The 16,570-nt window shown below is 27.6% G+C and overlaps 5 protein-coding genes across 5 annotated transcripts; 3 read left to right on the top strand and 2 right to left on the bottom strand. All coding sequences in view use genetic code 12, as the record gives it.

Annotated features, from left to right (window-relative positions):
* Positions 1-2,575: 2,575 nt before the first annotated feature.
* On the top strand, positions 2,576-6,991 carry ZDS1 (Zds1p; the record flags this gene model as incomplete). Its single annotated transcript, XM_051755844.1, has 1 exon — positions 2,576-6,991. The coding sequence occupies one exon, from the start codon at positions 2,576-2,578 to the stop codon at positions 6,989-6,991; it is 4,416 nt and encodes a 1,471-aa protein (XP_051616326.1).
* Positions 6,992-8,115: 1,124 nt separating this feature from the next.
* Positions 8,116-9,355, top strand: KGF55_001285 (uncharacterized protein; the record flags this gene model as incomplete). Its single annotated transcript, XM_051755843.1, has 2 exons — positions 8,116-8,581; positions 8,661-9,355. The coding sequence occupies 2 exons, from the start codon at positions 8,116-8,118 to the stop codon at positions 9,353-9,355; spliced, it is 1,161 nt and encodes a 386-aa protein (XP_051616325.1).
* A 684-nt stretch (positions 9,356-10,039) lies between these two features.
* On the top strand, positions 10,040-11,194 carry SCS7 (fatty acid alpha-hydroxylase; the record flags this gene model as incomplete). Its single annotated transcript, XM_051755842.1, has 1 exon — positions 10,040-11,194. The coding sequence occupies one exon, from the start codon at positions 10,040-10,042 to the stop codon at positions 11,192-11,194; it is 1,155 nt and encodes a 384-aa protein (XP_051616324.1).
* A 47-nt stretch (positions 11,195-11,241) lies between these two features.
* On the bottom strand, positions 11,242-12,672 carry KGF55_001283 (uncharacterized protein; the record flags this gene model as incomplete). Its single annotated transcript, XM_051755841.1, has 1 exon — positions 11,242-12,672. One exon carries the CDS (start codon positions 12,670-12,672, stop codon positions 11,242-11,244), a length of 1,431 nt encoding a protein of 476 aa, XP_051616323.1.
* A 2,203-nt stretch (positions 12,673-14,875) lies between these two features.
* On the bottom strand, positions 14,876-16,570 carry KGF55_001282 (uncharacterized protein; the record flags this gene model as incomplete). The annotated part of the gene is made up of 1 exon (XM_051755840.1): positions 14,876-16,570. One exon carries the CDS (start codon positions 16,568-16,570, stop codon positions 14,876-14,878), a length of 1,695 nt encoding a protein of 564 aa, XP_051616322.1.

Below are 16,570 nucleotides of genomic sequence, written 5' to 3'. Positions count from 1 at the left end.
ACAAAAAAAAAGTTAAGCGCCAGTTATGAGTAATAATTTAATTTTCATTGGTAATCACTTACGTTGAAAGGATGAAGTATGATGTTATTACCAAGTCAATGCAAAAGAGCATATTAAAATCAAATAGCAAACTATCTGGTATCAATGCTTCAAAAACTTTATGAAAATTGCACAACAGATCTGATATCTGCATGGGTAGCCTACTAGTATCGATAATGAGTGACTTGTCGTAAATGTGTCAAATGTTAGGATTCTCGACATCCTCACATTTATATAAAAACCTGAAATATCTTCAAAACTTGAACCTTCAAAACTTGAACCTCAACATCAAACATGAGTTTCAAGACGTTATTGGAAAAGAGGTTACAAGTTACATGAAATGGCAAGTTTCAAAAAAGGCTTTCAAATTCTATGGAAATCGTGAAATTTTGGAAACGGAAAGGTAATGTATCAACGCGTCAAGACAACAATCCGAGAAATTATTGAAACAAGGAATATTATTTCAAGACAATATAGCAAAAGTTTCGTACTGGTTTAGGCTCATTTTGGGCCGTGACAACAAATTACTGTAGCAGATGGACCGTTTGAGATCGTATTAGTGCCATGGTAAAAGAGTTGTTCAGTTCAGTTTTTTGAAACTCAAATGTTATTCCTTATAATATTGAAGAGGTAAATTATTTGAACAACACTACAAACGTTCCTCAAGTAACCACCATCTGCTGCAACAGGTTGTTTGATTTTGATCCACAAAGCAGCGCTTTTTGAGACTTGATGAGTTTGAGACTTTTGCTATATAGCTTGTAATGAAGTTCCTTACTTAGTTAATTTGTCGTATTGTTGAAATTGGTTTGACATTTTGTTTGCATATACGTCTTCTCGGTGATTTTATATTTGAGAGTTTCGGTGCTCCATAACACATTTAAAACCTTAATCTTAATAAGTCTTTTTCATGAGAGCAAAGATGGAACTATTACGTATTTGTTTAGTGTTGTTATCTAGTAATGTTATGAAACAAAAGTTTGAAATCACCAAGAACTAATAGTTGCAAGTAATGAGATATTAAAATACAAATGACCAATTGAAAAACTCTTTTACAACACATTTAAAGGTCTGCTGTGGTTTTTAGATATTTAATAATTTGAAAGAAATAAAATCTATATAAATTCCTTATCTCTATATTTTAGGCTCTTTAAAATTTAATCTCATTTTCCAAACTTCAAAGAATCAAGTTCAGCCCATTGCTCTAACAAACACTTTAAGAGATGAATAAATAGTCAAGTTGTGATCTAAGTTAATTCAACTTTGAGTTACAATTGTAAGACAATAATAATTTTATTATCGTGTAATTTATTTATTTTTACGAATAATAAATTGAAGTGTTTTATAAATCAACTCATATTAAACTACAATCTGTAATAACTACATGACTGACAATCATAGATGTTAAATGAAGCTTTAGTTTTATTAGTAGCATCATCATATGTATTTGCAATTTATTATAGAGTTCCAATAGATCTTTTAAATAAAGATAGGAATGATTTTGATGTAATAAATTTTAGATTACAAAGAGTTACTAAATTATGTATCTTTTTGATTATAGCTGTACCATTAATCTACAAAGATAATATATTGGAAGATATTAAAAAAATAGGTTTAATACCAAATTATACCTTAAACAACAGTTTTGAACAAGACTTACAACATATTGGATTTAGTTTAAAATTTATATTAATATTATTTTCATCGTCTATTTTTCAAATTTTAATTGGAGATCAAGAATTAGATATTAAATCACCATTAATATATCCTTTCAGGGACTACATATTTGCACCAATAACAGAAGAAATCATATATAGAGGAATAATTTTATTAATTGTAAACAATCATTGTCCAAATTTTATAAAATATACTCCTTATTTATTTGGTATAGCTCATTTTCATCATGCTTTACAATTATATAAAAACAAAAGTTATTCTATTCAAAATATAATAATACTGACTTTATTTCAATTCTTATATACTTCAATATTTGGTTATTTATCAAATTGGATATATTTTAAATCAAATAATTTAATTTGTTGTATTTTAATTCATTCAATTTGTAATTTATTTGGTGTACCTAATTTACATTTAAATAATAGAGGTTTGCTATTGAATTTAATATATTATGGATTAATTGGGTATGGTTTGTATAATAGTTATTTAGTAATTAGTAACTCATGAAATTGAATGAAAAATGATAGCGGATTCCTACACTTAGGTTCTGATATCTCTCTATACAAATGATATTACTGTTATATATTATTCCGTTTAAAGTAATATATGCGGCTTTACTATTAAAACGCGTAATTCTATAGTCTATTGTTTATTTAAAATCTGATTACATAATAAATTGCAAATCAATTTTTTCTTTGTTGATTCGTTTAATTATTTACAACCAATTTAATTCTTCATTCAATTACCCTGTTACTCTAATAGCCAACCAATTTACTAACTACAACACTCGTTAATTCTCATCTTATAGCATTTAATGTATACACTCATTTAATACCTCATCTTCAAATAGCATTAGAACATGAATCATAAAAGATATGATGAAGCAGTTCAAAATTTAAATCATGAAAAATATTTATTAAATCAATTAAAAAGAAGATCAATAAATTTATTTGAAAATAATACAGAAACTGAATATTTTATATCTAATAATCACAATAATAACAACAATACGTTACATTTACCACAAGATAACGAAATTTATTATGATTGTAGTGAAGAAGATATTAATATAAATCAAGTTGAAGCATTATTAGAAAGAAAATTATCAAAAAAATCAAGAAAATCATGTTTATCAATAACAGATTCTGATTTAAGTCATAATAATAATAAAGAAAATAACGAAAATAATGATATAAACAATTTGAATATTTCATCACCTTCCATATCTCCAGAAAAAGATTCTATAAAATCTTCATTATCATCAACATCTTCAAATTCACATTCACCACTGAAAACCTCATCGAATAGAAATTCATGGTATAATAATAATAACAATAAAAGATTATCAACTGTATCTTTAAAAGAATTATCAACTGAACTAAAAAGAATTTCAAAAAATGAATCAGATCCTACTTTTTTATCAACTTCTGGATATACCAATATAGAACAACAAGCATATAAAGAATTAAATAATAATGGTGGCGCATTTATAGAAAATAGTAATAATGATCATATTCCATTTCCTTCAACAAATGAAAATTATAAAAGTAATATAGAACCACAAGATTCACCTTATACAAATGAATTTCAATTACGTCGTAGTAAAAATACTTTTAAATCAAGGAAACCTTCTGTAACTTCATCATCATCATCAACTCCAAATGAAAGTAACAAGTTACCTATGCAATTACACCCCGCGAATAACAATAAGTTACCACCAACAACTCTTTCGAAAAAACCAGAGGTGACATTACCTACTATACCAAATACAAGTTCCAAACAAAATCGTGATCCAAACTCTGCCCAATTCCATTATGATCAAAGACATTATAAGAACAACGAGCAGATGCCGCGTCAACAATATCAACATATTCAGCACAACCAACAGCATCTACAACAACAGCAACAGCAACAGCAACATCGACCTCTGCAACAACACCCTCAAGTGTATCCTAGTCAGAGACAAGTAAAATTACAACAGCATCTACAAAATCATCATTATTCGCAACAACAGCAACAAAATAACATTAAACAAAGACATTCACCAAAACAACAACATTCTCAGGCATTACCAACTAGACAACATTCAAACCTGCAATATCCCCAAATATATCCTCAACAACAAAAGTATCCACTGCATAGGCATCAAGTTCCATATCAACAACAGCATGTACCATCAAATAAACATCATCATAGGCCAGAACAACCTTCCAATGAATTCATACATCAACAACAACAGCAACAACATCAAAAAGGACCAATGCATGTCAAACAAAGTCAAAAGAGAATTCCATCAGCATCAAATACAAACATTAATGATTTTATGATCCAAACTCCAACAACAAAATCAAAGCATCGTCATAGACATCAAAAAGTAGAACCAGAACCGATTCAAAAAACCTACCCTCAACAAAGATCGCAACCACAACAATATATTCGTCAACAAACTCCTCAACATTATAATTATAACAATGGGATACCCCACAGATCACAACAATTGCATCAAAACTTGGATTTATTAAGATCAGAAATTAATGAATTTAAAGAAAGTTTAAGTAGATCAACTGATGATAGACCTGTGATGACAAATGATCAACATCATCAAAAATCTTTGCATTTAGATCAAACAAAAGAACCACTGCCACCTAAAAATCTTTCAAATTCAGATATTAGTTTTGATGTAAGTTATCAAGATTTATCAACTGATGATCCTTTGGGTATGGAGAAAGAAATTTCAAGAAGTTCTACTTCACCACCAATTTTCAATAATCAAGATTCTGAAAAAGTTAATAATGAGGAAAATATAACTAATAATAAGCAATCAACTCCTGAAACTTCGCCTAAAAAAGAATTTAGAATTGGTGTTCCTCTTCATCAATCACCATCACCTGAAAAAGAGAAAATATCACCAATTGAAGATAGTGAAGATGCATTTGTTTTACATTCTACTCCTCAAGTATCACCAGTTAAAGCTAAAATCAAATCACCTTCCCCACCACACATCGTTTCACCAGAAAAGAAAGAAATTCTAGAGGAACCTGAGATAAAACAATCAACACCTGAAGCAATTGCAAATCCATTAGATGAAGTTGATGATATTTTTGCCAATATTCCAACAGTTGATAATGACTTTTTAGATCTCAACGATGATGAAGATGAAGATGAAAATCATTACACAGAAAAAGTACAAATTATAAGAGAAAATGATTTAGAAATTTCTCCAAAATTCCAAGCATCACCTAAATATGAAAATATTGAATTATCTGATGATGATGATCAATTTGAAAAATCAAATTCATCAAGAAGATTATTATTTTTACAACAACAAAATGAATCAACTAATTCATCTATAAAAACAACTTCAAAAGCAACTAAAGTTAATACTAAATTATTTAACAAGGGAAGTGTTCAAATAATTGATTCAAATAATTATGAAGAAAAAATGGGATTAAAAAAGCATAAAAAACAAAATAGTCAAGAAGATAAATCATTAAAAAAGAAGAAAAGTTTTGGAATTTTATCAACATCATTATCACCATCAATATCAGAAAATATAGATGATAAAAAAATTTTAAAAAAGAAAAAAAGTTGGAATTGGTTAAGAGAAAGATCATCAAGTTTATCATCAATGGATTCAAATTCATCTTCATTAAATAATCAAATTCAACCATCAAATAATCAATCTAAACCAATTAGATCTTTTTCAAATCCTGAAACTTCTTCATCAAGTAATAACGAAGATTCAACGGGGTCAGATAAAGAAAATGCATTTTCAAGATTATTTAAAAAGAAATCAAAAATTAATTTAAATCATAATGATAAATTAAGAAATTCAACAGATTCAGAAAATAGTAATTCTGGTGTTACACTTGTTGAAGAGAAAATTCCAACTATTAAGAAAAAATCAAGTGGATTGTTTAAGAAAAGATCTAAAGCGAAATTGAATGAAACTGTAACTGATAATAAGCATGATCAAAAAACTGAACGAAATATTGAACAAAAAACTGAACCAGAAACTACTGAGAAGAAAGAATTATCAAGTATCCCAATGGAAGTATCAACTAAAATCCATCTGGCTTCTAAATTAAATAATCATATTGACTCAAACGAATTGGATATTGATAATGACCTCTTAGACAATGATGAAATATTAGATAAAAATGTGGATCTTGAAGAGAATACAATTCCAACGCCAATTGAAAAAGATGTTGAACCAACAATTGATAGTTTAGAGAAAGAAGAAATAACAAATGATCAAGTATCTATCAATGAAGTAAAACTAGATCTGTTAAAGAAAAATAAAAAGAATCGCCTCAAGAGAAATAAACTCCAAAAAGAATCAGAAAATAATGAACCTTCAATTCAAATCAAATCAAGAACGTCAAAGGAAGAAGAATTAAATCAAATTGAATCAACATCAAAACAAGAAGAAACAGAACCATCCACAACAGAAGTAGATTCAAAAAATAAATTAGATATTCAAGAAAAACTAAAAAAACAAATAAAGAGAACTTCAAAAGCAAATCAACCAATAGAATTTAGTGATTCTGCTTTTGGGTTCCCATTACCACCACCCTCACAATCTACAATTATAATGTTAGATTATAGGTTTCCGGTACATGTGGAAAGAGCAATTTATAGATTGTCTCATTTAAAACTAGCAAACCCTAAGAGATCATTGAGGGAACAAGTATTATTAAGTAATTTCATGTACTCATATTTGAATTTGATTGATCATACTTTACACATTGAACAAATGGAAAATAAAGAGGAAGAGGAGGAAGATCAAGGGGATAAGGAAAATAATAATAGTGATAATGATGATGATGAAAAACCTATACATAATAGAGAAAAATTAGATAATAATGATGAAAATTTAGAATTAGAAGAAGAAATAATTATTCCAAAAACAAGTTTAGAAATAAATGAAAATGATGATATTGAAGATAATAATGAAGATATTCAAGAATTTGAACAATTTGTTGAAGAAGAAGATATAGATTATTATGATAATGATGATAATGAAATTGAAGATGATTATGAAGATGATGAAGAAGATGATTATGATGATGATGATGATTTGGAAGTTGATAATCATAAGAAATTAAAGAATAGTGTTATTGTAATTGGTGGAAATTTAAATGACAAACCAGAAAGAAATAAAAGAAGAATTAAACGTAATAGAGGTACTAATATTAATGGTAGTAGTAATACTGGATTTTCTTCAAAAAATATAGTTAATAGGAATTATAATGATTCAAGAATTATTGCATAAATATTTAGAGTATATAAAAATTTAATGGACTTTTATTTACATTATATTTTTGATAAAGTTTCAACCGGGTAGAGATATGTAGAAACCTATCTGATTGCGTTAAAAAAACTTTGATTTTTCAAATTTAAAATTCTATATCTAGTTGTTGCATTCACTTGATCAAGCACTAATTTTTTGAATAAAACCTTATGTTATGACAAACCCTAAAGTTTCGTGATACTTATGTGTAAAATTGATGTTTGGATAAATTCCGTATCTATTTTATGCAATATCGTTGTAATCATAATTATGGCTGGTTTCTAGGGACTAGATAATAGTATTATCTCAAGTTCTCTTTAATTTAACAATTTATTAAAATAATGAAACTTAAAGTCGGTAAGTATAGTGATTATTTTTAGATTCCTGTTTTTTTCATTGTTTAATTACAAATTACATAAATTTGTAAAAAACATATTAAATATAATAATTGAAATTATTATTTTTTGTTTTGAAATTAAATTAAAATTTATCGGAAAAAAAACTCAAGAAGTCAATTTGGACAATTCTATAATTTTAAGGTTGAGCTTGCAACTACGTTACATTTTACAGGCGGAAGTCATATCCACTTCCTTGACGTTTATTGTTAGTTGATTCATGAGTCATGAATTTAAAAAAAATGAGTAGATTTAAATCAAATTCGGTGATTCAATTTACTACACGAAATGTTTCATAATACTTCAAATCAGTCAAAACGCACGTCGGTTGAATTACGAGATCTTCTTTTTATTTTTCCACGTCTTGGCAAATTGATTTTGATTCAAATTAAGGGGTCACAATATTTCGAAAAAAAATCAAACTTATACCGTCCGACTTTATTGGTAAGGTATCTACAAGCCATGATGAAAGAGATATGAGTGGTTTTATTAAAAGTAATTTTCTAAACTTAAAAGTGAAAAGACATGAGGAACTTTAAAATTTGAATTTGAATCAAGGATTTGATAAAGAACTTGATTTATTAAAGTTATTCTCTAGATTATTTATTTCATTTAAATAGAGCAGAAAGAAACTTTCTAGTAATGATGTTCATGAACTATTTTTTAAACTGATTCACTAGGATAAAAAATTTTTAATCAAACAAAGATCAAATGAATGGTATCGATGATGAATTAGCTTCCAAAAAGGAATTAAATAAAAAGCAAAAAACTTTTGCAATCAAAATTTTAGTAATTATTTATGCTTCATTTTTATTATTGCTCATTTATACTATTATAAATTTTCATTTCATTACTCAAAGAGTAAATGAGATTACTACTGAAATTTATGATATTCATGTTTCTGATAATCAATTTGAAAATACTGAAACAATACAACCATATATTTTTGCAAGAGACGATGATGATGCTTTAAATGTCATCGCAACGGATGTAGTTGACACTACAACAATAGATCTACTTGGAAACACAAATGCTATATCATTATCAGAAACCCAAATAAAAGTTATCAATTACAAACGCTCAATTAAAAATGATAAAAGATGGATTTGGTGGGCATTAGGATTAGCTATAAAAGTAGCAGAAACAGGAATTGCAATGTGGCAATTAATTGATCTGTGTCAGAAATTGGAGTGATGGGGGTAATACAGCAAAATCTGGTTGTATATATGGAGCATTATCTACTTTATTAACATTAGCAGGAGCTGGTTGGGCTGGATGGAATAAAGGTTCAGAAATTGTTGCTCAATTACAAATTATTTCTGCCTGGGTTGGAGCTGTTGGTAAAAGAGATTCAAATGATATTACTAAAACATTAACTTCTTTATTAGTTGTTCAAAATCAATTAACTAATTTCACTGGTTTACCTTATCAAATGCTTTTAGATGATAATCATAATACATTATATAGTTCTTATTATCAAGGTGCACCATTATTTTATTCAATAGATCATGCAGGTACCCCAATAATAGGAGGATTAAAATCTTGGAATAATGGATCTCATGATTTAATTAGTATATATCATAGTTTTATTTCTTATAACAATACAATGGGATTGAATAAATTTAAAAAAAGAGAAACTTTCAATGAACAAGATTTTACAAATGGAGTTATTGAAATGACTTTTTTATTTAATGATGAAGATCATGGAGTTTTATCAACAAATAATGATTATACTCAAATGGATGATGAAGTTGCTTGTGAATTTGGAGATTTAGGTAATAATATGTATGCTTTTCAAATTATTGATTTTAATAACGAAGGTACAATTTCAGGAGGGAATGTTAGAGCTTTTTCTGATCAACCTTATGGTGAAAGTGATATGGATATTCTTGAGGGGGATTTATGGCCTGAAAGTGATTGTGAAGTTGCAAAAAGAAAACTTTTAGTGTAAACTCTTACTTAAAGACTTTTTTGATACATAAATAAATACTATATATCTATGAAATCCTTCATTTTGATTTCACTTTTAAAATGGAAATCGTCTGTTATAAGATGAAAGTGTATAATTTCGTATCAATTCCAACATTTGATTGGAATATAGCTATGTAGAAAAGTAGTTATTTATAAAACTTTCAATTTTAAATTTTAGATTTCAAGAATTAACGATCGTTGAAACGATTAATTTAGGTCCAACAGAAAATATTTTCGTACGACAAATGCCTGAATTTATTGCGACCAATTTATTTATTTTAGGTCGAACAGACTGCTTCGGGATTAAGAAAATGTCAAAATCTTAAATCTCCTATACTTACGTAATACAGTAAGAGAAGATTACATAATCATCTCGTGTGAATTTCTTTTTTTTTTTCTCTCTTTAATTAAACTTAGCCTTTACTTAAAAAAAAAATAAATATACAAACAAATTTAAATCACATCATATTTTTCATTCAAACTAAACAAAACAAACAGAAAGACATACCACCAATTTAGCATTGTGTATAAATATAACACATCGACTTCAGTTTTTTAGACAACGGAATTACTCAATTTTCAACATAACTTACTAAACAATTAGTTACTCTTCATCACGGATTCTTCGCCATTTAATTCAACTACCCAGAATCAACAATCAATCATGAGTAGTCGATCATTACCATTAATATCTTCAACAGAAGTTAACAAACATAATACAGAAAAAGATTGTTGGGTTACATTATATCAAAGAAAAATTTATAATGTAACAGGATTTTTAAATGAACATCCAGGAGGAGGTGATATAATATTACCATATGCTGGAAAAGATATTACTGAAATAATGTCAGATATAATAAGTCATGAACATTCAGAAAGTGCTTATGAAATGTTAGATGATTCAATGTTAATTGGTTATATGGCTACTTCAATTGAAGAAGAAGAATTATTAAATAATAATAATAAAACACCAGTTGAAATGAAATTAAATTATACTGGTGAAATTCCCAGTGATGAACAAAATTATGATATGTATGAATTTCATGAAAATTTACCAACTTTAGAAAAATTATCTATACAAACTGATTTTGAAGAAGATGCTAAAAAGCATAAATTTTTAGATTTAAATAAACCATTATTAATGCAAATATTAAGATCTAATTTCTCAAAGGAATTTTATTTAGATCAAGTTCATAGACCAAGACATTATGGAAAAGGGTCAGCTCCATTATTTGGTAATTTTTTAGAACCTTTATCATTAACTCCATGGTGGGTTATACCAGTTGTATGGTTACCTCCAAATATGGCATTATTCTTTTATGGAGCTTATAATTTACCCTTTTTAACAGCAATAAGTTTTTGGATAATGGGGCTTTTTGTATGGACATTTGTTGAATATTGTTTACATAGATTTATTTTCCATTTAGATGGTTATTTACCAGATCATCCAATTTTTTTAACTTTACATTTTTTATTACATGGTATTCATCATTATTTACCAATGGATGGTTATAGATTAGTATTACCTCCAACATTATTTATAATATTAGCTTATCCATTTTATAAATTAATTTTCGCAATTTTTCCATTTTATATTGCTTGTGTTGGATTTGCTGGTGGTACTTTAGGTTATATAATGTATGATGTTACTCATTATGTTTTACATCATACTAAATTACCTGGTTTTTTACAAGATATAAAAACTTATCATTTAGAACATCATTATAAAAATTATGAAATGGGATTTGGTGTTACATCTCGATTCTGGGATGTGATATTCAATACTGAAATTGATAGTACTTATGAAAAAAGGAATTAAACACTTGTGTGTAGAGGTTTATAATAAATAGTAATAATTAATAATTCTTATTTTATAGTATACATTTCTATTAAATCTTTTCCATCCGCCTTGTGTCGTTTCAGTTTCGGTTCGTTATCATCAGTATTATCAGTTTCATTAGGCTCATTAGGTTCATCATTTTCGTCACTTTCATCACCATCACTTACGTTACTTTCATCACTTTCATCACTTTCATCACTTTCATCAATTTCGTCAATTTCAACATTTTCGTCATTTTCGTCCTTTTCAACATCTTCTTCATCTCCCTCACTTTCATCAATCAATTCACTCTCTTCCAACTCAGAATCATCATCCTTTTTTCTTTCCTTATCCAAACTTTCATTAAATCGTATTGTATTCTTTATATCCTTTAAAACAACATTATCAATTTCATTATTAATTTTATGATTTTTTAAATAAGTTTCAGATAATTCAAAATAATTCATTTGACCATTATATTGATAATAAGGAGTTAAAGAATACAAATATTTAACAACATCAAAACCATTATTTTCTGTAATTGCATCAGACGGTATTTCATCATTTTCAAATTTATATATATCTGAAGTTATATTTGAATTAAATAATTTTTCACAATTTACTAATAATTGTTTTGATGTCGTGATGGATTGTGAATTATTAATTAATGAAACTAACATAATTTTTAACCAATTTAATGGATAATTTTTTTTTCTATATTTTTTAAAAATTGTATTTAATAAATGATCAAATTTAGTTGATATTATATTAACTGTATTTAACATATTTTCATTATTTTCAAAATTTATATTATATTGTAAATTTTTATCTATTTTTCCTTCTTGTTTCAATTTAAAAATTTTTTGTTGAATTTTAGTTTGTAATATTGAATTTATTGAATTTTGTAAAACTTCTTTACCAGAAGGTACATTTTCAATATATTCAACATCAACAATCTTATTATTTGTGTTTAAGAAATATGCAGCTTCGTCCTTGCTATCTTCATCATCAGATTTATCTTCATTAACTTCGTCACTTATTTCACTATATATCTCTTCATCTTCATTGGCTTTCTCAATTGATTCATCCTCAACTTCCTCATCCAATTGTTTCTCCTCTTCTTCTTCTTTCTCGTTTTTCTTCCGTTTCTTAACATAATATGAATTAGTATCTTTTAATCGTTTAGATTTAAATCCATCCATATACTTTCCAAATTCCAATTCATATAATTTAAAATCTAAATTAATATCTTGAACTTTTGTTGAGTCATTACTATCTTCTATTAAATTATTCTCATAATTTTGTATAGGTATTGGTACTTGACTAAACAGTTTTGGCCAATTACTCCATTTATCTCTTGGAAAATTGGGGTTTATTCTTTTTAATAAAAAAGTTGAATATAAATGTAATGATAAATTTGTTAAATATTCTGATTCTAATGATTTTAAAATTTTATTTCGATCTTGTTTTTCTGACATATTTGATATTTTTCTATATTGATATTTTCTATATTGATATTTTCATTTTATGTTATTCAATAGTTTTAAGTATGTCCTTGTATTGTTAAATTGTGGTGATGATGCTTGTTTCAAAATTATATGTTTGTGTCGTTTTTTCAATTTTAGAGTTGATTAAAAAAAAATAAGTTCTGTTGTCGACGAAAACCTATTTAAATAAGTACGTTATCAAGGTAGTCATTGACTTTGATAATTTGAGTCAATGAGCTCTTTTTTGAAAACAACTCAAGGACATGCTATTCCAATGATTTAACAAGGTTTGCTGCTAGATAAAGAATTAAGACATACATCACAAGCAGATTAGAAAGTGTTTTTGACAAAAGCAAGCTAGAGAGCAGTCCATTAGAGTTGCTCAAAATATATCAGCTTTTTGTTCCGACTAAATACTACCATCACTCATTTTACCAAAAATCAAAACCAACTCCATTCAGATCCTGTGAACTGCTCAAAATTCATGCTTTGAATTGTGAAGAGTGAATGATTTGTTGTGATCAGAATCAATTTTTTAAGTCTCGATGAAATTGAAGTTGTTTGATGCTTCTCCTACAGCTTGGATCGGAATGTTGCCTGCAATTCCGCTGTGAAGGCAATAGTTATAAGCACTCATGAATGTACAGGAGCAGAGGCAAGAGCAGTTCACTAAATGAGAGAATTAGAAAATCTAGATGATATGATAGACGTATTTAGGTTCTTCCATTTAAGTTTAAATGAACCAATGAAGTAGACCCAAAGAGAGTAGCTCTTTTTTTTGGGGCGATATTGGAATTCTAATTCCGCAGTTTGGTAGACGAAAGCTGAAGTGAGAAGTGATTTTGCATTCTGTTCGTTCTGTGCAAATTAACTTTTGGGATCTGCTACTCTGAATCTTTCATCAACAATTCACACCTGAACTAGTCAAGTAGATACTAATATCCCACATAGAAAAGAGGTGTTAAACAGAGAATCATTTAATCATCTCGGAATACCGAAAGATGGAACAACAACACATCTTCATTGGTACAACTAATCTTGAACTATAGTCTTCTCAAAAAAATCACAATCAATATGGGACTATTCATATGTGCTGCATTCAGTTTAGAATAGCGGATATTTGTTGAGGTTTTAAGTACCATGTTTTGTAAGTTGTTGTTTGATCTTTTGGTCCTAGCAAATGATTCTCTATTTGGTGTTTCTTTTTCATGTTGAAAAATTGGGCATGAAACTAGACGATAACGGAGATTAAAACATTAAAATTTATAACAATTTACCAAATTGCGTATACTAGCACATGAAGATTCATCTCAGTGGCTCATGTCCACAAGTTACGGCATGTTAAACAAGCGGATCGAAATATCATTCATCTAAAGAATATCTCAGTGAATGATATTTTGATGCGCATGTGAAATCTTTAGATGAATGATATTTCGATCCGTGTAAGTAATATGCTTAACTTGTCGTCAAAACTACCACAGACACAATTAAGGAACTTCGAAATTGATTATTCAAATTATTTCAGAAAATGATTGTACAACTCCGAATAGAATTTTAATATGTTACAGATTAAATCTAATATCCCAGAAAAAACTCCTAGTTCTTTAGCAAATGGTAAAATTTCAACAAATGCCTCAAAACAAGATGATGTAGAACAGGATGCAGAAGTTAATCTTACACAGGAAAAGAAGAAGATAATGACGAAAAAAGTTAGCCAGAACGATAGATGCATTTCAATTGTGGATCAAAAAAGTCTAATAAGAGACTGATCTTTTGTTCTTGTAAGTGTTAGACACGATCAAGGTTTAACTCACAATCTTAGAAAAAAAATCAAGAAGTGCTACTAGAGAGTCGAATTTATCTGATCTCACACCTCAATCTCAGTAACATTCTTCCGGAAACTATACTCCTAATATCAGAGGAAGAATTGTAAAAACATAGTTTAAGACACAATGTGCATCACAGTGTTGGGGTTTTTAGATGCTTACAATTGATACTTAGAATATTATTTATTAACCAAAAGAAGCAAAAAAAATTACAAATGATAAGACCTGGTGCTATAAGGACAAGATCAATCACCCAATAAAAATTATTATGCATTAAAACAATAGTATTGTCTCTATAAACTAATCTATGAACTAAAATAAAATAAAATAAATAAACTACAATATTAGCATCGAGAAAATTAATTAACCTAGTCGCTCCCACTGACAATTCCATCATTTGTACTCTCAACCGATTCGTCATTAATCTTTTTCTCATCATCCATAGCTTCTTCCATTAATTTTTTCCTTTTCTTTTTTTCTTCATCTGCAACTGTAAAATTTTTTAATATAAATTCATCAGCAACATCACCATCTAATTTAGCCAATTCATCTTTTGGTATAATTAATGGCCAAATCCATTTTGCACAAAATGCTAAAATTAATAAAACTCCTGGAAATCCAACTGCTCCTTTTGTTAAAGTTATTACAAATTCTGCAACTCCTCCAATAACTTCTAGCACAGTATATATATAAAACCATTTCTTAGTTTTTAATTTATATATATCTTTCCATATTTGTGGACATGTTGGATCATTTGCAATATAATTTTTATCTAAAAAAATATATCTTATTCTATTTGTAACTATATTTCCATGTAATCCAGATATTGCCATTATAAAAAATAATCCAGATAATACTGCTTGTGGTACTAAACCTAATACCACCAAAAATGGTCTTGACATCATAACAAATGTCATTGCTCCTTGTAAAGTATTTGTAACTCTTTGTTCAACAACTGATAAAGGTTTCCCATATTTATCATAAACAACTAAAGAATCAGTATGTAAAGGAGCTTGAGGTATTAAACCATTTGGTGGTGGTAAACCCATAATTCCTGCAAATCCAGTAGTTAATCCTAATAATAAAAAATCCCAATGAAAAGAAGCAGGTTTTGTTAATGGATATTCTTTTGATTGACACATTAATGAACTTACATTATGATCAAAATAAAATAAAAAAGTTAATAATATAGCAAATGGTATAGCTAAAAATACATCTCCTACATCAATATTTTCTCCTGGCCAAAAATGTATAAACCATCCATGAGGTCTTTCAATTCCTGATTTTGTTGGTTGAAAAGATTGAGTAATTGGTAATTTTGCTAAATTTGTTTTTGATAATTTCCCACCAAAATGTATGAAACCAGTAAAAAATATAACTGATGCAACAACTCCATAATCAACAAATACTTTTCTTGTCCAAGGTTTAAAATAATGTAAATTATTACCAAATATATTTGATCCAACTCCACATATAACCATTAATAATGCAATCATAACTGAACAATAACCACTTGCTAAATCAACTTTATCAAATTGATTAGTTAAAATTTGTATACCCTTTTGAATATAAACCATATTTATAAAAAATCCAAAAATATCACAACTATATAAACTTATAATTTTCATCCATGATATATAATTTCCAACTGCAATTATAATATGAAAAATCATTGACCATAAATAAATCCAACACATAAAAGGAAAATATGGTGTACCTCTAGGAGTTATAATTTCAAAAACAGTATAACTAAAAATTGAAATTGGACCAGTAACTCCAACAATACATAAAGGTTGACCACTAAATAATCCAAATATAACACCAGCTAAAGCACTTGACATTAATACTTCATTTACTCCATACATATCTCCAGTTTTATCAAACATATCTTGAGCAAAAGCAATAGCAGGTAATAAATTTGCAAAAAATATAAATGTTGTACTTGGTATAACTCTATAATTCCAAGCATCTTTAAAATCCGATTTATAATACGGTAGTCTTGTTTTTATATCATGATATATTCCATAACCAAAATAATTAAAATGTCGAAATGATAATCCCAT

This window comes from Candida pseudojiufengensis, assembly GCF_024610245.1.
Source record: "Candida pseudojiufengensis strain CBS 10847 chromosome Unknown scaffold2, whole genome shotgun sequence".
NCBI lineage: Eukaryota > Fungi > Ascomycota > Pichiomycetes > Serinales > Debaryomycetaceae > Lodderomyces > Lodderomyces pseudojiufengensis.
Note: the sequence above shows the minus strand (reverse complement) of the source record. Positions and strands in the feature narration are given on the sequence as shown.